The 21,499-nt window shown below is 39.4% G+C and overlaps 1 protein-coding gene across 2 annotated transcripts; it reads left to right on the top strand.

Annotated features, from left to right (window-relative positions):
- The first annotated feature begins 1,846 nt into the window (after nt 1-1,846).
- On the top strand, nt 1,847-21,406 carry rab3gap2 (RAB3 GTPase activating protein subunit 2 (non-catalytic)). Of its 2 annotated transcripts, XM_077621612.1 has the most exons (35): nt 1,848-2,246; nt 2,354-2,433; nt 2,887-3,001; nt 3,139-3,220; nt 3,333-3,380; nt 3,459-3,534; nt 3,608-3,709; nt 3,786-3,885; nt 3,985-4,083; nt 4,248-4,396; nt 4,470-4,549; nt 4,665-4,757; nt 5,083-5,222; nt 5,314-5,509; nt 5,585-5,728; nt 6,058-6,140; nt 6,556-6,620; nt 6,695-6,785; nt 6,869-6,984; nt 7,058-7,271; nt 7,360-7,457; nt 7,704-7,812; nt 7,886-8,046; nt 8,209-8,392; nt 8,469-8,615; nt 8,709-8,815; nt 8,883-8,949; nt 19,204-19,274; nt 19,341-19,376; nt 19,455-19,529; nt 19,874-20,089; nt 20,157-20,246; nt 20,379-20,570; nt 20,639-20,803; nt 21,019-21,406. In XM_077621612.1, exons 1-35 carry the CDS (start codon nt 2,144-2,146, stop codon nt 21,169-21,171), a joined length of 4,047 nt encoding a protein of 1,348 aa, XP_077477738.1. In that variant the 5' UTR covers nt 1,848-2,143; the 3' UTR covers nt 21,172-21,406. The 2 variants fall into 2 exon arrangements, with proteins under 2 accessions (XP_077477736.1, XP_077477738.1); XM_077621610.1 differs by having other exon boundaries at nt 1,847-2,246; nt 20,639-21,406.
- Nucleotides 21,407-21,499: the final 93 nt, after the last annotated feature.

Genomic DNA, 21,499 nt, shown 5'->3' on the forward strand with positions numbered 1-21,499 from the left:
CGTTGTCCCTTTAAGAAGCTACAGGAAGTCAGGGTCTTAACAAGTTCTCCAATAAAAGTACGGAAAATTTGGAGCTTTTCTTTAGCCTAATAATTAATAGGGCATTAAGTATGACAAAATAATAATCCACAGTTTGTATTTAGGGAATTTGAGCAACGATTTTAAATGGTAATTATCAATAACCTTCCGGGCGACCAAACGGCCGAGTACACCCCGCCTGGCAGCCAAAGAACAAGCAGCGCAGTATGACATGGAATGGTGTCCGATGATGTACACAAAGTGCTTGGTTGTTTGGTCCTCGCGACCCATTTTGCGAGGCGCCCAATCAAAAGAAGGTCATTTGCCTTTTGATTACTCTCACTTGTAATGTTCACCACAATATAAGCGGTGTTGTGTCTGCAAGACGGGAATCTTTAAAGGACACAATCCTTTTATCAGATCAAATCCAAGAAGCGTTTGAGAAAGTGTGCCATTGTTCACTTGAATCAAACCATGCCGTTCTACACTTGAATGCAAAAAAGTGGACACATTTTGAGTGCAAAAATCTCATCGACCCCCGAAATGTCAAGTGAGTCTTCGTACAGTCGTGCCATCCATCGGTCAAGCGGTTACGTAGGTTTTCCACCCGCGGATGGAATCTATTCCGGGATTGGGCGCTTCCAGTACACTGGCTTGTCAACAAGGAAAGACGGGAACCAGATGGAGTCTTGTTTCCGTGGCGTGTAAATCAGCCAATGTAACAACGGCCATGTTCCCAACGGGCCGGGCCAGGATGAGGAAACGCCACCGAGCGAAACGGGCCCAATGACCTCTCCGACACCCGATTATTTCCTGACTCCGCATCTGGCTTTCCGGCTCGGAAACTTTTGGGCACCCCCAGAGGAGGATGCCGCCGTGTTTATTTACAGCAGCACACTGTACTTTACCATTCGGATGTGAGCCTGGGTGGGTGGGTGGGTGTAAGTATATTTGTCTTGGTGAAGATGCAGGAAGTGTCGCGGAAGCGCCCGCCGCGGTAGCGTGCCTGCTGCTTTTTATCCCTGAAAGGAACACCCGTGCTAAACAATGAGAGCAACAGGTGACCACGGGGACCTGCAAATTCGCCGGAGATTTCCTTGACCTTTAGCCTTTCAAGGTTGGCCTTCATCAAGTTTGAAACTAATTAGGAATGTATTTAAAATAGCAGTTGTCATTATGGACTTGAAAACAAATGAATTGACCTGTATACGTTTGCTGTGACCTAACCGACTAGTTCATTCTCTGTTTTTTCTACTCACACTTTTTTTTTCTCCTGTGACAAAAGGACAGATGGGTTGTTATATTCTGAAGAAAGCATTCCATAATGTGTCTCTATTATTTATACTACTATTTCAAAAGCATGGCACAGACTAGTAGTAATTCCATTTTTTAAAGGGCAACAAAACCATTCTTCTACTGCACTCTGGTGAGCAAAACTTTCATCTTCATCTTCCATCCTCGTAAGGATTGCGGGGGTGCCAGAGCCTAGCCCAGCTGGCTTCGTGGGAAAGGCAGACTGGTCGCCAGTCATCCGTAGGGCAACCAGAGAGACAAACGCCCACTCCTACCCCCAATCACACCGCTACCTGCAGGAATCGAGTCCACGCCTGCCCGCACCCAAGTCAGGCAAGTGAACCACTACTCCATCATGCGGCCAAAACTTTAATAGATGTCAGGAATAACGCGTTAACTTATATTGTTAGCTATTGTCGATTACATAACTGCAATATTTTGTACAAACCAGTTGCACTTTTAAATGTCATTTTTGACGGTATCCATCTGATCCGAATGTCAACAAGTTTGACATTTACTTTGAAATCGCAAATGGAGCGTAACCCGGAAACGTACCCGTCCGTGTTATGCTAGTGAGTTGTGTCTCCGCCTCACCCACACACCACAAGTGTTTTGACACATTCTTTTTGTATTAGACAGTGCTTGAGTGATATATTTTTCTTCGGCTAGTCACGTAAGATATTTGTCTTAAGTCTGTCGACGGGTTTGCGCATCAACGCGGTGTTTTTTCGCGTCCGTCCCGCGAGGCTACGTCACTCTTCTCCGAGTAGCACGCAGGCTAGCTGGCGATTTTTTCGCTCAAATCGGGTCCAGGCAGGACGGAGACGACGACATGTCCTGCAGCCTACTGGACTTTTGTCGTCTCCAAGAGCTCAAGACGGCCAGGGACTATTTGTTCCACGGTCAAAGTGAGCCAGCGGAGAAGACTCAAACAGGTAAGCGACTTGATCCGCATCCGACGAGGCTGAGCCTGAGGCTGGGTTGCAATTTCGGACACGATTTGTCTGGGAGTTTACCATGATGCTCTTCCTCCACCTGGCAGAAAATGAAGTGTCGTGGGATAGCACCGAGTGGGAAACCGCGTGGGAAAGTGACAAGAGCAAAGAGCAACAAGCACCATCGGTTTGTTTATCTTTTTGCATCTCTCAGGTATTCATCATGTGGGGAGCATTGAGTCGTTTTGACAGCAGATGACGCTTCATCTCGTTTTTTTTTCCTTTCCTGGATGCAATTCCCAAACAAACTAGCATCGGGGAGGATCATTTTGAGTCGTTGGTTTTAACCTCTAACCCTAATTTAGAAATTAGAATTCAGACATACCTCTACTAACGAATGCCTCTAGGTACAAAAGTACTACTTACAAATGTTTCAAGTTACGAAAAAAGTCTTGGAAGCAATTAATTTCGTAAGTAGACGTATCTTGAATTTAGAAAAATATCCTATTTTATTTAACACTAAAGTAGGGGTTCAGTGAATGTGCATATGAAACTGGCAGCCCCAACAAAGTGAAGACTCTAGCGGCTATTTTCCTCTTTTTTTCCATTCCCAATCCCCCATTTTGTCATTGACCCGTAGGCGGCGGAAGCCGAAGAGCTGAGCGGACCGTGGCTGCAAGACTGCGCGCTGTCCCTGTCGCCCTGCTCGGACCTGCTGGTGGTGGCCCGAGAAAAAAAGGCAGTCTTTCTCTCAGGTCAGACGTCGACACCCGCAAATTGGCAAACTGCAAGCGCTCGTGTGTAAAGGCCTCCATCAAATGTTAGAAAAAAAAAAGGTGGATCAATGATTTCCTAATACAGAGACCATCTCTTTTTGACTGATTGCTTCTAGCCAAATGGCAAACGGATGATGGCGGCAAAGAAGAAATGACCTTGGCCGTGTCTTGGAGTGGAATGCTCAGCACTGAAGAAGGGTAAGTTGACTGGCACATTTGGTTAAAAAATAAAATAAAATAAATCTTATGTGTCAGAAAAACAGCATTTTGTGATCTTAGAATGAATGCCATTTGTAATGTCGCCCTGCAGAGATATTGTGAGCAGTACCATCTGTATACCCCTGGCAAGCCAGAAAAGGTAACATTTGAATGCTAACATGTGGCTTGCTAGCTTGTACTTATGTATGACTATTATTATGATTATTATTTTTTGCAGGAGCTCCACCGGGCGACCCGACTGGACATGCATTGTCGTTGGTTTCACCTCTGGCTACGTCCGTTTCTACACGGAGGTGCAGTGATTTATTCCAAAACGGTCTCCTCGATGCTTTGTGTTAAATGCGTCTCATCTCCGGAACCCATCAGAATGGAGTTCTGCTCCTGGCCCAACTGCTTCACGAGGACCCGGTTTTAAGGCTGAAGTGCCGCACGTACGAGATCCCTCGCCATGCTGGTGCCACGGAGCAGGTAAGAGATGAATGCAAGTGTACCCCACAATACGTTAGTATGACCATCTTGGTGACAAGTGACTTGTTCTATCCAGCATGAAGAGTTAAGCATCCTCTACCCTGCCGCACTGGTCACCATTGATGGTTTCAGCCTCTTCCAGTCCCTCCGCGCTTGCCGGAACCAGGTGGCAAGAGGTCTGTGGATGTCTGAGACACATCATAAATACTAGCTTTGTGTAAAGCTCTCTCTACCATCGTTGGATCGATCGATCTTTTATTTTCTTGTCCGTCTAGCGACAGCTGCTGGTAGTGAAGTGATCCAGCCCCCCCCTCTGGCCTACAAAAAGTGGGCTCTCCAAGACATGGACATTATTGTCGACCACTGTAGTGTGGGTGAGTCCAATCCCGACGTCTCCACTCACCGTTTTTAAATACTAGCGTGTATAAACTGTATAAAGGCTCCATTTTATCTTGACGAGAGATTGATTGTGTCGATTGGAGGACTTCCGACCATTGACTTTTTCGATTTTGTTTTCCCCCCTCTTTCCCTGTGCCAGGTGTGATGACGCTCAATGTGTTTGATCAAATGAAAAATGCTTCAGTCTTGGGGGGGTTCAACGCTTCGGTCAAGGGCAGCCCCCCTGCCATGAGCCAGTACGTCACCGTAGGAGGGGGCCCGTACACGGGCTTTTACTACGCCGTCGAGGTGACGCATTATTGACGAGGCTACGATAAACAGAAAAGGCCAGAGATAACACTCGTGTGTTTCCCCCCCCCAGGGAAGCTCTCAGCCTCTTCTCTCTCACGTGGCTCTCGCTGTGGCCAGCAAGCTGACTTCAGCACTCTTCAGCGCCGCCAGGTATCTCGAATAAAGCGTGTGCCGAAATGACGGCTGAAAAGTTAGCCAATGAGGAGGGATGATTCAATCCCAAATTCATTTTTGTAATGCAACTGCATCTTTTCTCCTCTTTCAGCGGATGGCTAGGATGGAACAAGAACAAGAGCGAAATGGAGAGCGGCCAGAAAGGCAGGCCCAAGGTGGAACCTGCAACGCCCCTCGGAATCAGGTGACACTCGCCCTACGTTCAATTCTGTAACGCCCAAATCGTCTTGCGACTTGAAATAAATCATTTTTATTGTCCAAATATGTTAGAAATGCATACGTGGTGCCATTGTCTTATTGTCGGTGTCCTTGTTATTGCCGCACCATTTGTTTTTTTTTTGTTTCTATTTTCACGGTTTAGAGTACATGCTAATGGGCGTTAGCATTAAGCTAGCGTTGGGCCAGGGGTTGTGTAGAAGCTTCTTTTTGTTTCGCGTTTGGTTTGACAGTACCAAACCTCAACTTGTGTGTTGATATCCAGTTCTAATGGTCAAGTGTCTCCGGTTCAGATTTGGACTGCCAGACTCCCGTCGCCACGGCGAGTCCATTTGCCTGTCCCCTTGTAACACGTTGGCCGGAGTGACCGACGACTTTGGCCGAGTGACGCTGTTGGATCTCCACCGAGGGATTGCCGTTCGCATGTGGAAAGGTAAGAAGGAAGCAAAGGGACGGACGAACGGACGCTTTTTTTTTAGGTCTACAAATATTTAGATTTTTTTTCAATGTCTTTTTGGTAAAAGGTTACAGAGATGCCCAGCTGGGTTGGCTGCACATTCCCGAGGAGCAAGCGGGCCGGGAAAGTTCCCCGTCCGGCTCCCGTCCCAGACGCCACGCGCTCTTCTTGGTCATTTACGCCCCCCGCAGGGGAATCCTGGAGATATGGGCCATGCAATACGGACCTCGCGTGGGCGCCTTCACCGTGGGGAAACACTGCCGGTACGCCATCGAAAAAGCCAGCTCGGTTGGTGTGCGTGTTTGACCACGGGGCGATGGGGCGGGGATCTGGCCCAGGTTGCTGTATGGCGGTTACCGGCTGTTGGGCGTCAACAGCGTGACCAGTCAGGGCTGGAAAATCCACAGCCATCAAGTGTGTTTGCTGGATCCCGTCACGGAAGTCCTGAGGACGGTCAATGTTCCTTTCCACCTGGCCCTCAGGTGGGTCTACCAAGCCACTAATACATTTAAGACAATTTTGCAAGTATTAGGCCAGTTATGAGAGACCACAACTAACAAATGCTTTGATTATTTTTATTTTTGGATGGAAATGGGATTGACTTGATATCAGAGTAAATTGAGCTTTCTTCGTGGGACAAATTGAAATTGAGATTAGCATCTTCGACTAAGGAAAGCCTGTCGGTCCGTCAGGCTTATAAAGCACTGAGGGAAAACTTGTTGTATTGCCTATAGGACTTTAGATTTAATTTTTTTTGTAACATTTAAAGATTGTTGTATTGATTTGAATGAATTGTACCGATGGATTTCAGTGACAAGAAGAGCGACGGAGCTAAAGATATGCATTTGTTGAAGAAATTGACCACAATTCTCAAGAGCGCCGACACGGAGCCCGGTGAGAGTTTCTACTTCACAAATTGACAATGTACCGACACGTCATTATTTGTTTGCTGCATTTCATAATTGTGTAGCGTCCACGCCACCACAACTCGATAACAAAGGTGGGGTGTATTTATGTGGCCAATTTTTAAACGAGGGAAATGACATTTCGCATCTTGTGTGAGCAGAGCTAGTTTTTACTTGGTGGGTTATCCAATTGGAGCAGTGTACTGGTCTTCTTCATTAAAGACCTTTTATTGTACTCACTTTACCAATCGGAGCAGTGTACTGGTCTTCTTCATTAAAGACATTTTATTGTACTCACTTTACCGTTAAGATGATTCAGAGGTGTTTTCATGCTGGATGAGTATTATTTTTCTAGTCTTTGCCATCATGGAGACCCAGTTTGACAGTCTGCCGTCTGGTTTCAGATATTCTGGAGAGCGAGGTCAAAGACGCGCTGCTGGACATCAAACACCCTTCCATTCAAAAACAGGTAGGAGGAAGCCGCCTTGTTTCCCTTGACATCTTTTTTATTTTTATTTTTTTCTCCCGCCCTTCCCCGTTTAGGCTTTGGACTCTTTGCTGTCCAACAAGAACGTCCCTGTTTCCTGTCTTACCAACGTCACACGCGCCTTACTCGAGGCTCTCCGGCGGCAAGGTGGAGCCACCCGGCGGCTCTCGACTATTTGTCAGAGCTCCATTTAGATTCCTGTTGACGCGAGGCCGATTTGTGTTGACCAGACGGCGAGCAAGTGGATCTGGAGTTGTTGCAGAAGTGCACCTGCCAAGCGGAACTCCTTCAGCTCTACGTCGACATCCAGAACTTGAACGCCGCCGGCGAAGAGGACGCCCAAGATGTAGGCGCATGCACGCTTGGCTGTTTCCCAATCGTCCCATTTCGCCGCCGTCTCACGCATTTTTTTCGCACAGCCGGAGACGCCGGAGGGCCTGGAGGCCGAACTGTCGCGTCTGAATCCCGCCTTCCGTCTCTACGCCAAGGTGACCTCCAGGCCGAGCGTGTCCTTCGTTCAAGACGCGGCGGACGCACCTCTGCCCGCGCGGGCCTTCCTGTCGCACATCGAACGCGACGAGGATGGCGGCCTCCAGCTTCTCCGTCCTTCCGAAGCGGAGTGGGCCCAGTTAGGTAGGCGGTCCGTCGCCCGTTGATTGACCGACCGTGCCGATGACCTCCGTCCGTCCGTTTTGAGCTGAGCCTTACGTGTTGTGTGCAGGGAGCTTCTTGTTCTGGGGTTGCCTGACTGGCAAAAGCTCACCGAGGCAAATCTGTGACAAATTACGGCGGGCTGCCATCAATCCGCCGCACTTACTGGTAAGGCCATTTACCGTCGTCACCGGCGCTGAACGCTTATTCTTGAATCCATGAGTTTGGTATTTTTGATCCGCTGATGAAAAAGTTAGAACAAAACAATGGTACCCTGAGGTTGTTAAAAATCTAGGCCATTATTTTTGGAACCAAAGCAACTTGAATGAGGATGCCTTTGGATATTTTTGGCCAGTGGCAACACAAAAATAAAACGCTACACACTTGAAATCTGAAAAGTGTTTTTTCCAAAAGTCTCTGCTGCTGGTGGTGTGCTTGGAACGAGAAAAGGAGATTCTCCGGAATCCCGCCGAATGTGCCAAAAACCTCTACGCGCTATTGCTACTCCTGGCCGACATGGAAGGTATGTAACGTAGCGCGTTACCCTTTGGAAGAAGCTGCCGTGCGTCAGCCGGCCCTTCCCTCCGTCTCCTCAGGTGCCGTGGAAAAGACCTGGGACCCCCAATCCGTCTCGCCGTGGTGGCAGCGGGCCCGCGACGTCTTGGTGCAGTCGCGTCACTCGGCGGGCGCCCTGCTGGCCGCCCTGGTCGCCCGTGGCGCCGCCAAGGCCAGCATCGCCAACAGGGCCGACAGCCAGGTACGTTCGCCCCGAGAGCTTTTTAAAACTCCTCCGCCGAGTTTATGGGCGTCCGATCGTGGCCTTCTTTAGGATTATTCTGTATGTGATGGCCAAATGTTGACGTGACGTGGACAGAAAGCGTTTTTTTTAACTGGGGGGTGTTGTTTCTCCTGGCCAAAGTTGCAGTCAGAGTGGGAAGCCGTGTCTTTGGAGTTGGAGCAGTGGCCGGCGTGCGTCCGGCAGCTTGAGGACGTCCTGGTGCTGCAGACGCTCCTCTCCGTGACTCCGCGGGCCGCCTCCGCCGGGTCCCCCGCCGGGACCCCCGCGCCGTGTTCCGTGAAAACCTTGTTGGAAGGAGGCCCAGGTGCCCCTCGCCGAACCCCTAAGCCTCGGTCGTCGTTGGCGCCGGATTGTGCTTTAGAGCCTTTTGGCTTCTCAAGGCGCCATCACGGACAACGTGGCCAAGTGGGTGTTCCACCACGACCTGGCTCCGGAGCAACTCCAACAGATCTTGCAGAAGATGGAAGAGAAAGCTGGGGCGGGCGACGAAGCGACCCGCGTTTTGGAGGACCCCGACGAGAGGGCGGGTGAGGCCCGGCTGCTTTTGACCACAAAGGGGGCGTCGTTTAACACGACGCCTTTTTCATTTTGACATCTTGCAATCCTCGACCTCCACGCAGGGCTGCTGGCGGCCGCTTGCGAGCGTTTCCCGCGCTCCCTCTCGCCCAATTTGCTCTTTGCGCATTGCTGCTGGGAGTACGTGGTGCAGTGGAACAAAGACCCGGAGGTGGGAACCGTCGGGCGTGGTTGACATTTTTGGTCCGTCCAATGCTCTTTGTCGGATGGTCTTGCAGGAGGAGGCCCGTCTGCGCCGAGCCGTGGAGCATCTCAAGATGGTGTCCAGTCCACATATACAACTCGGTAGGTTTTTCTTATCGTTAGCGTTAGCTTCAGGCCACGTGTGTTTGTCTTATGGAGAGTGATTTACTGTAAGTAAGGCTTTTTGAAAACACAACGACCAGGTATACTTAGGCTTTTGCTTTAAAAATGTCCATTTATAGTAAGTTTTTTTTTAACAAAAAAAAAAAACTACCACATATAGTAAGGCATTTGTAGTGAGGCTTTTTTTCATAAAAAAGAACCATGTATAGTAAAAAAAAAAATCCCATGGAGTGTAAGGCTTCTTAAAAAAACGACATAGTATAGTAAGGCTTTTTTCTTAAAAAACGACATAGTATAGTAAGGCTTTTTTTTCCATAAAAAACGACATAGTATAGTAAGGCTTTTTTCTTGAAAAAAACGACATAGTATAGTAAGGCTTTTTTTTCATAAAAAACGACATATTATAGTAAGGCTTTTTTTGTAAAAAAACGACATAGTATAGTAAGGCTTTTTTTGTAAAAAAACGACATAGTATAGTAAGGCTTTTTTACGTAAAAAACAACATAGTATAGCAAGGCCTTTTTTTGTGAAAAACGACATAGTATAGCAAGGCTTTTTTTTGTAAAAAACGACATAGTATAGTAAGGCTTTTTTTTGTAAAAAAACGACATAGTATAGTAAGGCTTCTTTTTCATAAAAAAACGATGTAGTATAGTAAGGCCTTTTTTTGTGAAAGACGACATAGTATAGCAAGGCTTTTTTTTGTAAAAAAAGACATAGTATAGTAAGGCTTCTTTTTCATAAAAAAACGATGTAGTATAGTCAGGCTTTTTTTTTCTTAAAAAACGACATAGTATAGTAAGGCTTTTTTTCTTAAAAAACGACATTGTATAGTAAGGCTTTTTTCTCGTAAAAAACGACATAGTATAGTAAGGCTTTTTTCTCTCGTAAAAAACGACATAGTATAGTAAGGCTTTTTTTTCATTAAAAAAACAATGTAGTATAGTAAGGCTTTTTTCTTTCTTAAAAAACGAGATAGTATAGTAAGGCTTTTTTTCTTAAAAAACGACATAGTATAGTAAGGCGCTTTTTTTGTAAAAAATGACATAGTATAGTAAGGCTTTTTTTCTTGAAAAAACGACACAGTATAGTAAGGCTTTTTTATTAAAAACAACATAGTATAGTAAGGCTTTTTTTGTAAAAAAAAAACGACATAGTATAGTAAGGCTTTTTTTGTAAAAAACGACATAGTATAGTAAGGCTTTTCATAAAAAACGACATAGTATAGTAAGGCTTTTTTTTGTAAAAAACGACATAGTATAGTAAGGCTTTTTTTCCCGTAAAAACGACATAAAATAGTAAGGCTTTTTTTTCATAAAAAAACGATGTAGTATAGTAAGGCTTTTATTTTCTTAAAAAACGACATAGTATAGTAAGGCTTTTTTTCTTAAAAAACGACATTGTATAGTAAGGCTTTTTTCTCGTAAAAAACGACATAGTATAGTAAGGCTTTTTTCTCTCGTAAAAAACGACATAGTATAGTAAGGCTTTTTTTTCATTAAAAAAACAATGTAGTATAGTAAGGCTTTTTTCTTTCTTAAAAAACGAGATAGTATAGTAAGGCTTTTTTTCTTAAAAAACAACATAGTATAGTAAGGCTTTTTTTGTAAAAAAAAAAAACGACATAGTATAGTAAGGCTTTTTTGGCAAAAAACGACATAGTATAGTAAGGCTTTTTTTCGTAAAAAACGACATAGTATAGTAAGGCTTTTTTTTCGTAGAAAAACGACATAGTATAGTAAGGCTTTTATTCGTAAAAACGACATAAAATAGTAAGGCTTTTTTTTGTAAAAAACGACATAGTATAGTAAGGCTTTTTTCGTAAAAAACGACATACTATAGTAAGGCTTTTTTTTCGTAAAAAAACGACATAGTATAGCAAGGCTTTTTTTCCGTAAATAAACGACATAGTATAGTAAGGCTTTTTTTCCGTAAATAAACGACATAGTATAGTAAGGCTTTTTTTCCGTAAATAAACGACATAGTATAGTAAGGCTTTTTTCTCGTAAAAAACGACATAGTATAGTAAGGCTTTTTTCTTGAAAAAAACGACATAGTATAGTAAGGCTTTTTTTTCGTAAAAAACGACATACTATAGAAAGGCTTTTTTTCCGTAAAAAACGACATAGTATAGCAAGGCCTTTTTTTTGTAAACAATGACATAGTATAGTAAGGCTTTTTTTCCGTAAATAAACGACATAGTATAGTAAAGCTTTTTTTCCGTAAAAACGACATATTATAGCAAGGCCTTTTTTCCGTTAAAAAACGACATAGTATAGTAAGGCTTTTTTTGTAAAAAAACGACATAGTATAGTAAGGCTTTTTTTAAAAACGACATAGTATAGTAAGGCTTTTTTCGTAAAAAACGACATAGTATAGCAAGGCCTTTTTTTCGTAAAAAATGACATAGTATAGTAAGGCTTTTTTTTCCGTAAATAAACGACATAGTATAGTAAGGCTTTTTTTTGTAAAAAACGACATAGTATAGTAAGGCTTTTTTTTCATAAAAAAACGATTCAGTATAGTAAGGCTTTTTTTTTTGTAAAAAACGACATAGTATAGTAAGGCTTTTTTTTCATAAAAAAACGATGTAGTATAGTAAGGCTTTTTTTTGTAAAAAACGACATAGTATAGTGAGGCTTTTTTTCTTAAAAAACGACATAGTATAGTAAGGCTTTTTTTGTAAAAAAACGACATAGTATAGTAAGGCTTTTTTTTCCGTAAATAAACGAGATAGTATAGTAAGGCTTTTTTTCTTAAAAAACAACATAGTATAGTAAGGCTTTTTTTGTAAAAAAAAAAAACGACATAGTATAGTAAGGCTTTTTTGGCAAAAAACGACATAGTATAGTAAGGCTTTTTTTCGTAAAAAACGACATAGTATAGTAAGGCTTTTTTTTCGTAGAAAAACGACATAGTATAGTAAGGCTTTTATTCGTAAAAACGACATAAAATAGTAAGGCTTTTTTTTGTAAAAAACGACATAGTATAGTAAGGCTTTTTTCGTAAAAAACGACATACTATAGTAAGGCTTTTTTTTCGTAAAAAAACGACATAGTATAGCAAGGCTTTTTTTCCGTAAATAAACGACATAGTATAGTAAGGCTTTTTTTCCGTAAATAAACGACATAGTATAGTAAGGCTTTTTTTCCGTAAATAAACGACATAGTATAGTAAGGCTTTTTTCTCGTAAAAAACGACATAGTATAGTAAGGCTTTTTTCTTGAAAAAAACGACATAGTATAGTAAGGCTTTTTTTTCGTAAAAAACGACATACTATAGAAAGGCTTTTTTTCCGTAAAAAACGACATAGTATAGCAAGGCCTTTTTTTTGTAAACAATGACATAGTATAGTAAGGCTTTTTTTCCGTAAATAAACGACATAGTATAGTAAAGCTTTTTTTCCGTAAAAACGACATATTATAGCAAGGCCTTTTTTCCGTTAAAAAACGACATAGTATAGTAAGGCTTTTTTTGTAAAAAAACGACATAGTATAGTAAGGCTTTTTTTAAAAACGACATAGTATAGTAAGGCTTTTTTCGTAAAAAACGACATAGTATAGCAAGGCCTTTTTTTCGTAAAAAATGACATAGTATAGTAAGGCTTTTTTTTCCGTAAATAAACGACATAGTATAGTAAGGCTTTTTTTTGTAAAAAACGACATAGTATAGTAAGGCTTTTTTTTCATAAAAAAACGATTCAGTATAGTAAGGCTTTTTTTTTTGTAAAAAACGACATAGTATAGTAAGGCTTTTTTTTCATAAAAAAACGATGTAGTATAGTAAGGCTTTTTTTTGTAAAAAACGACATAGTATAGTAAGGCTTTTTTTCTTAAAAAACGACATAGTATAGTAAGGCTTTTTTTGTAAAAAAACGACATAGTATAGTAAGGCTTTTTTTTCCGTAAATAAACGAGATAGTATAGTAAGGCTTTTTTTCTTAAAAAACAACATAGTATAGTAAGGCTTTTTTTGTAAAAAAAAAAAACGACATAGTATAGTAAGGCTTTTTTGGCAAAAAACGACATAGTATAGTAAGGCTTTTTTTCGTAAAAAACGACATAGTATAGTAAGGCTTTTTTTTCGTAGAAAAACGACATAGTATAGTAAGGCTTTTATTCGTAAAAACGACATAAAATAGTAAGGCTTTTTTTTGTAAAAAACGACATAGTATAGTAAGGCTTTTTTCGTAAAAAACGACATACTATAGTAAGGCTTTTTTTTCGTAAAAAAACGACATAGTATAGCAAGGCTTTTTTTCCGTAAATAAACGACATAGTATAGTAAGGCTTTTTTTCCGTAAATAAACGACATAGTATAGTAAGGCTTTTTTTCCGTAAATAAACGACATAGTATAGTAAGGCTTTTTTCTCGTAAAAAACGACATAGTATAGTAAGGCTTTTTTCTTGAAAAAAACGACATAGTATAGTAAGGCTTTTTTTTCGTAAAAAACGACATACTATAGAAAGGCTTTTTTTCCGTAAAAAACGACATAGTATAGCAAGGCCTTTTTTTTGTAAACAATGACATAGTATAGTAAGGCTTTTTTTCCGTAAATAAACGACATAGTATAGTAAAGCTTTTTTTCCGTAAAAACGACATATTATAGCAAGGCCTTTTTTCCGTTAAAAAACGACATAGTATAGTAAGGCTTTTTTTGTAAAAAAACGACATAGTATAGTAAGGCTTTTTTTAAAAACGACATAGTATAGTAAGGCTTTTTTCGTAAAAAACGACATAGTATAGCAAGGCCTTTTTTTCGTAAAAAATGACATAGTATAGTAAGGCTTTTTTTTCCGTAAATAAACGACATAGTATAGTAAGGCTTTTTTTTCGTAAAAAACGACATACTATAGAAAGGCTTTTTTTCCGTAAAAAACGACATAGTATAGCAAGGCCTTTTTTTTGTAAACAATGACATAGTATAGTAAGGCTTTTTTTCCGTAAATAAACGACATAGTATAGTAAAGCTTTTTTTCCGTAAAAACGACATATTATAGCAAGGCCTTTTTTCCGTTAAAAAACGACATAGTATAGTAAGGCTTTTTTTGTAAAAAAACGACATAGTATAGTAAGGCTTTTTTTAAAAACGACATAGTATAGTAAGGCTTTTTTCGTAAAAAACGACATAGTATAGCAAGGCCTTTTTTTCGTAAAAAATGACATAGTATAGTAAGGCTTTTTTTTCCGTAAATAAACGACATAGTATAGTAAGGCTTTTTTTTGTAAAAAACGACATAGTATAGTAAGGCTTTTTTTTCATAAAAAAACGATTCAGTATAGTAAGGCTTTTTTTTTTGTAAAAAACGACATAGTATAGTAAGGCTTTTTTTTCATAAAAAAACGATGTAGTATAGTAAGGCTTTTTTTTGTAAAAAACGACATAGTATAGTAAGGCTTTTTTTCTTAAAAAACGACATAGTATAGTAAGGCTTTTTTTGTAAAAAAACGACATAGTATAGTAAGGCTTTTTTTTCCGTAAATAAACGACATAGTATAGTAAGGCTTTTTTTTGGTAAAAAACGACATAGTATAGTAAGGCTTTTTTTCTTAAAAAACGACATAGTATAGTAAGGCTTTTTTTGTAAAAAAAACGACATAGTATAGTAAGGCTTTTTTTTAAAAACGACATAGTACAGTAAGGCTTTTTTTCTTGAAAAAAATACATACTATAGTAAGGCTTTTTTCGTAAAAAACGACATAGTATAGTAAGGCTTTTTTTGTAAAAAAACGACATAGTATAGTAAGGCCTTTTTTTCATAAAAAAACGATGTAGTATAGTAAGGCTTTTTTTTCTTAAAAAACGACATAGTATAGTAAGGCTTTTTTTCTTAAAAAACGACATAGTATAGTAAGGCTTTTTTTGTAAAAAAACGACATAGTATAGTAAGGCTTTTTTTAAAAACGACATAGTATAGTAAGGCTTTTTTTCCGTAAATAAACGACATAGTATAGTAAGGCTTTTTTTTCCGTAAATAAACGACATAGTATAGTAAGGCTTTTTTTTTGTAAAAAACGACATAGTATAGTAAGGCTTTTTTTTCATAAAAAAACGATGTAGTATAGTAAGGCTTTTTTTTTTCTTAAAAAACGACATAGTATAGTAAGGCTTTTTTTCTTAAAAAACGACATAGTATAGTAAGGCTTTTTTGTAAAAAAACGACATAGTATAGTAAGGCTTTTTTTTCCGTAAATAAACGACATAGTATAGTAAGGCTTTTTTTTCATTAAAAAACGATGTAGTATAGTAAGGGTTTTTTTTCTTAAAAAACGACAGTATAGTAAGGCTTTTTTTCTTAAAAAATGACATAGTATAGTAAGGCTTTTTTTGTAAAAAAACGACATAGTATAGTAAGGCTTTTTTTGTAAAAAAAACGACATAGTATAGTAAGGCTTTTTTTCTTGAAAAAACTACATACTATAGTAAGGCTTTTTTCGTAAAAAACGACATAGTATAGTAAGGCTTTTTTTTGTAAAAAACGACATAGTATAGTAAGGCTTTTTTTTGTTAAAAAACGACATAGTATAGTAAGGCTTTTTTTCTTGAAAAAACTACATACTATAGTAAGGCTTTTTTCGTAAAAAACGACATAGTATAGCAAGGCCTTTTTTTTCGTAAAAAATGACATAGTATAGTAAGGCTTTTTTTGTAAAAAACGACATAGTATAGTAAGGCTTTTTTTTCATAAAAAAACGATGTAGTATAGTAAGGCTTTTTTTTGTAAAAAACGACATAGTATAGTAAGGCTTTTTTTTCATAAAAAACGATGTAGTATAGTAAGGCTTTTTTTCTTAAAAAACGACATAGTATAGTAAGGCTTTTTTTGTAAAAAAACGACATAGTATAGTAAGGCTTTTTTTCCCGTAAATAAACGACATAGTATAGTAAGGCTTTTTTTCCCGTAAATAAACGACATAGTATAGTAAGGCTTTTTTTTCATTAAAAAACGACATAGTATAGTAAGGCTTTTTTTTCATAAAAAAATGATGTAGTATAGTAAGGCTTTTTTTTTCTTAAAAAACGACATAGTATAGTAAGGCTTTTTTTGTAAAAAAACGACATAGTATAGTAAGGCTTTTTTTAAAAACGACATAGTATAGTAAGGTTTTTTTTCCGTAAATAAACAACATAGTATAGTAAGGCTTTTTTTTCCGTAAATAAACGACATAGTATAGTAAGGCTTTTTTTTTGTAAAAAACGACATAGTATAGTAAGGCTTTTTTTTCCATAAAAAAACGATGTAGTATAGTAAGGCTTTTTTTCTTAAAAAACGACATAGTATAGTAAGGCTTTTTTTGTAAAAAAACGACATAGTATAGTAAGGCTTTTTTTTCCGTAAATAAACGACATAGTATCGTAAGGCTTTTTTTTGTAAAAAACGACATAGTATAGTAAGGCTTTTTTTTGTAAAAAACGACATAGTATAGTAAGGCTTTTTTTTCATAAAAAAACGATGTAGTATAGTAAGGCTTTTTTTTCTTAAAAAACGACATAGTATAGTAAGGCTTTTTTTGTAAAAAAACGACATAGTATAGTAAGGCTTTTTTTAAAAACGACATAGTATAGTAAGGCTTTTTTTCTTGAAAAAACTACATACTATAGTAAGGCTTTTTTCGTAAAAAACGACATAGTATAGCAAGGCCTTTTTTTTCGTAAAAAATGACATAGTATAGTAAGGCTTTTTTTTCCGTAAATAAACGACATAGTATAGTAAGGCTTTTTTTTTGTAAATTAGACATAGTATAGTAAGGCTTTTTTTTTTTCATAAAAAAACGATGTAGTATAGTAAGGCTTTTTTTTTCTTAAAAAACGACATAGTATAGTAAGGCTTTTTTTCTAAAAAAACGACAGTATAGTAAGGCTTTTTTTGTAAAAAAAATTGACATAGTATAGTAAGGCTTTTTTTAAAAACGACATAGTATAGTAAGGCTTTTTTTCTTGAAAAAACTACATAGTATAGTAAGGCTTTTTTTTCATTAAAAAACGATGTAGTATAGTAAGGCTTTTTTTTTCTTAAAAAACGACATAGTATAGTAAGGCTTTTTTTCTTAAAAAACGACATAGTATAGTAAGGCTTTTTTTGTAAAAAAACGACATAGTATAGTAAGGCTTTTTTTTCCGTAAATAAACGACATAGTATAGTAAGGCTTTTTTTTTGTAAAAAAACGACATAGTATAGTAAGGCTTTTTTTCTTAAAAAACGACATAGTATAGTAAGGCTTTTTTGTAAAAAAACGACATAGTATAGTAAGGCTTTTTTTTAAAAACGACATAGTACAGTAAGGCTTTTTTTCTTGAAAAAACTACATACTATAGTAAGGCTTTTTTCGTAAAAAACGACATAGTATAGTAAGGCTTTTTTTGTAAAAAAACGACATAGTATAGTAAGGCCTTTTTTTCATAAAAAAACGATGTAGTATAGTAAGGCTTTTTTTTCTTAAAAAACGACATAGTATAGTAAGGCTTTTTTTCTTAAAAAACGACATAGTATAGTAAGGCTTTTTTTGTAAAAAAACGACATAGTATAGTAAGGCTTTTTTTAAAAACGACATAGTATAGTAAGGCCTTTTTTTCATAAAAAAACGATGTAGTATAGTAAGGCTTTTTTTTCTTAAAAAACGACATAGTATAGTAAGGCTTTTTTTCTTAAAAAACGACATAGTATAGTAAGGCTTTTTTTGTAAAAAAACGACATAGTATAGTAAGGCTTTTTTTAAAAACGACATAGTATAGTAAGGCTTTTTTTCCTTAAATAAACGACATAGTATAGTAAGGCTTTTTTTTCCGTAAATAAACGACATAGTATAGTAAGGCTTTTTTTTTTGTAAAAAACGACATAGTATAGTAAGGCTTTTTTTTCATAAAAAAACGATGTAGTATAGTAAGGCTTTTTTTTTTCTTAAAAAACGACATAGTATAGTAAGGCTTTTTTTCTTAAAAAACGACATAGTATAGTAAGGCTTTTTTGTAAAAAAACGACATAGTATAGTAAGGCTTTTTTTTCCGTAAATAAACGACATAGTATAGTAAGGCTTTTTTTTTTGTAAAAAACGACATAGTATAGTAAGGCTTTTTTTTCATAAAAAAACGATGTAGTATAGTAAGGGTTTTTTTTTCTTAAAAAACGACAGTATAGTAAGGCTTTTTTTCTTAAAAAATGACATAGTATAGTAAGGCTTTTTTTGTAAAAAAACGACATAGTATAGTAAGGCTTTTTTTGTAAAAAAAACGACATAGTATAGTAAGGCTTTTTTTCTTGAAAAAACTACATACTATAGTAAGGCTTTTTTCGTAAAAAACGACATAGTATAGTAAGGCTTTTTTTTGTAAAAAACGACATAGTATAGTAAGGCTTTTTTTCTTAAAAAACGACATAGTATAGTAAGGCTTTTTTTCTTGAAAAAACTACATACTATAGTAAGGCTTTTTTCGTAAAAAACGACATAGTATAGCAAGGCCTTTTTTTTCGTAAAAAATGACATAGTATAGTAAGGCTTTTTTTTCCGTAAATAAACGACATAGTATAGTAAGGCTTTTTTTGTAAAAAACGACATAGTATAGTAAGGCTTTTTTTTCATAAAAAAACGATGTAGTATAGTAAGGCTTTTTTTTTGTAAAAAACGACATAGTATAGTAAGGCTTTTTTTTCATAAAAAAACGATGTAGTATAGTAAGGCTTTTTTTTCTTAAAAAACGACATAGTATAGTAAGGCTTTTTTTCTTAAAAAACGACATAGAATAGTAAGGCTTTTTTGTAAAAAACGACATAGTATAGTAAGGCTTTTTTTAAAAACGACATAGTATAGTAAGGCTTTTTTTCCGTAAATAAACGACATAGTATAGTAAGGCTTTTTTTTTCCGTAAATAAACGACATAGTATAGTAAGGCTTTTTTTTTGTAAAAAAACGACATAGTATAGTAAGGCTTTTTTTTCATAAAAAAACGATGTAGTATAGTAAGGCTTTTTTTTTTCTTAAAAAACGACATAGTATAGTAAGGCTTTTTTTCTTAAAAAACGACATAGTATAGTAAGGCTTTTTTTCTTAAAAAACGACATAGTATAGTAAGGCTTTTTTTGTAAAAAAACGACATAGTATAGTAAGGCTTTTTTTTGGTAAAAAAATGACATAGTATAGTAAGGCTTTTTTTCTTAAAATACAACCATGTATTATAGTAAATCTTTTTTACACAAAAAAACTACCATGTGTAGTAATGTTATGTTTCTTTGCAGGTATTTGCACCATGATGTGGAGCACTTTCATCGTCAAACGTTTTTCAGCCGCGGCCTTTCTCGTGGAGAAGGTGAGAAGTGCTCCGTTGACCGTAACGGAATCGCCAGCTAAACGTACAATCTGATTTTTTTTCTAGGTGGGCAAAGCACCAAAGGACCGCCTGTGCCGACGGGTAATGATCTTGTAAAATGCCACAAAATGGCCGCCTCACTTCCCGAAGTGCGGCTGATGGCTTTTTCTTGGGTCGCAGGACGTGGGAATGGGAGACCGAGCACTGACGTCCTTTCTGGGCTGCTGCGTCCAGCTGCTTCAGATCCTCATGGAGGTGACCGGACTCCTGCTTCGCAATCACTGTCCAATGTCTTTTGTCCGCCACCGCCGCGTAAGTAAGGAGACTTGAGTGTGTGGCATGAGGAATGGATTCGCCTGTCTGGAAGAAGCACTAGTAGATGAAGGATGTCCAATCCGATTGGACTCCCAGTCGCAATGGATTGGACATTGCCAATGAGTCAAGATGCCGCCCTTATTTGGCTAAAGATTTGTCTTCTCGTGATCGTTAGCATGATTGCACGCGCGTGATACAAATTCTGACTCGGCCCACAGTTTGTTTTTTTATTTTTTTATTTCAAATTTCTCACTGATCACTTCTCTTTGTGTTCGGGCCGGCAGGCGGACGCGGCGGCGGCCGAGGTGGCTCCCCCCGAGCTGTGGGCGGAAGAGGCGTGGTGCGGCGCCGAGGGCCCGGCCTCCATCGCCCGGCTGGCGGTCGAGCAGAAAGGCGTCCACTATCCCCTGGTTCAGCATCACTGCCTGCTGGCTACCCTCTTGCACGCCGCCTTGACCTTCACGCTGAAGGTCAAACCTCTCAGCCTGTTTGACAGCAAGGTGAGGGAGGGAGGAGCTTCCGATGCATTCCATTGGCCCGTCTTGCCAACTTCAATCTTCCTCCCAGGGTAAGAACGCCTTCTTCCGAGACCTGAGCACCATTCAGCTCATGCCCAGCGGCGACGCGGACCCGGGACTGGTCCTACTACGACAAGAGGTGAGTCTTGGCACCAATAGTGTACCTGACAATGAAGAAAGGTCAATACAAATAACCATGCAAAAAAAAAAAAAATCAATGAAAAAGATCAAGCTCCTATTTTTACCAAGCCTCTTTTATTTCCTTTTCCAGTTCCTCTTGCGGATCCTGACTGCCTGGGTGCAGCACACGGACGAGGCGCGGGCGTCCGACGGCCCCGGGGCCGACGGGTGGCCCTCGCTGTGCCTGGAGCTGAGCGGCCCGCTGCAGGTCCGCCCGGACGTCCCGCGGCGACACCTGGTGTGCCGGCTCTACGGCCGGGGCCTGGACCGGCGCGCCGAGGAGGTGGGTCCGGGCGTCCGGGACGCCGTCCTGCGACCCGCCGCCTTCTGACCCGCCTTACTCTCTCGCAGGCCATGTTGGAGGTGGAGGACAAGGACGTGCTGGGCTCTCAGCTGCTGCTGATCACGGGCCAAAGGCTGAGCCACTCGCTGCTGCGGGTGCCTAACCAAACGCGGGCCGCCATGGAGCTGCTGGCCCGCCTTCCTCCGACTCTGTGCACGTGGCTAAAGGCGATGGTGAGTACCGTTGACCAGGACGGACTGCACGTAGAAGTGACAAAGGTTAATTCCCACTTTAAACGGTCTTCTAGCGATAGACAATCTTTTCAATTCACGGCAGAAAAAGCACAAGTATGTGGTCGTAGTATTTACCTCGGAGCGACCCCGTTGCCTTCTTCGGCCCAAAAGAAGGTCGCCGCGAATCCAAGTCCTCACACGTGTGGCCTTTGCAGGACCCCAGCGAGCTGGAGCAGCCCCTGGTGCCCCTGGCAGAGACCGGCAAACTGGTGGGCCACGTGATAGAGATGCTTCCGGAGAAGCACGGCCAGTACGCACTGGCCCTGCACCTGTTGGAGGCGGTGGACGCCCTGACGGCGGAAGAGTAGACCGACTAGTGACTTGTGGCACGGTGAGCTCCCGAGGCCAGACCTACCTTGCCCTTAAGTTTCTGTCGTCTTTTTGTTCAATTGGTTTGGAAATCCCCTATTTTTCTATGTAGCATTCCTCATAATGATGGATTATTTAAATTCCAAAGTATCCTCTTAAATGAAAAATGTACATAAATGTAAGAAGCGCCAATAGAGATAACAAATAAAGAGATGACCTGACGTAAATGCTAAATCATGCATTTTGTTGCAAGATGTGGGCCTCGAATCAACTACCTTTCGCATGGTAAGCCGGACAACTATTTTAATGTCCTACCATCTGTTTGGC

The sequence above is a fragment of the Stigmatopora argus genome, chromosome 15, assembly GCF_051989625.1.
Source record: "Stigmatopora argus isolate UIUO_Sarg chromosome 15, RoL_Sarg_1.0, whole genome shotgun sequence".
Lineage (NCBI taxonomy): Eukaryota > Metazoa > Chordata > Actinopteri > Syngnathiformes > Syngnathidae > Stigmatopora > Stigmatopora argus.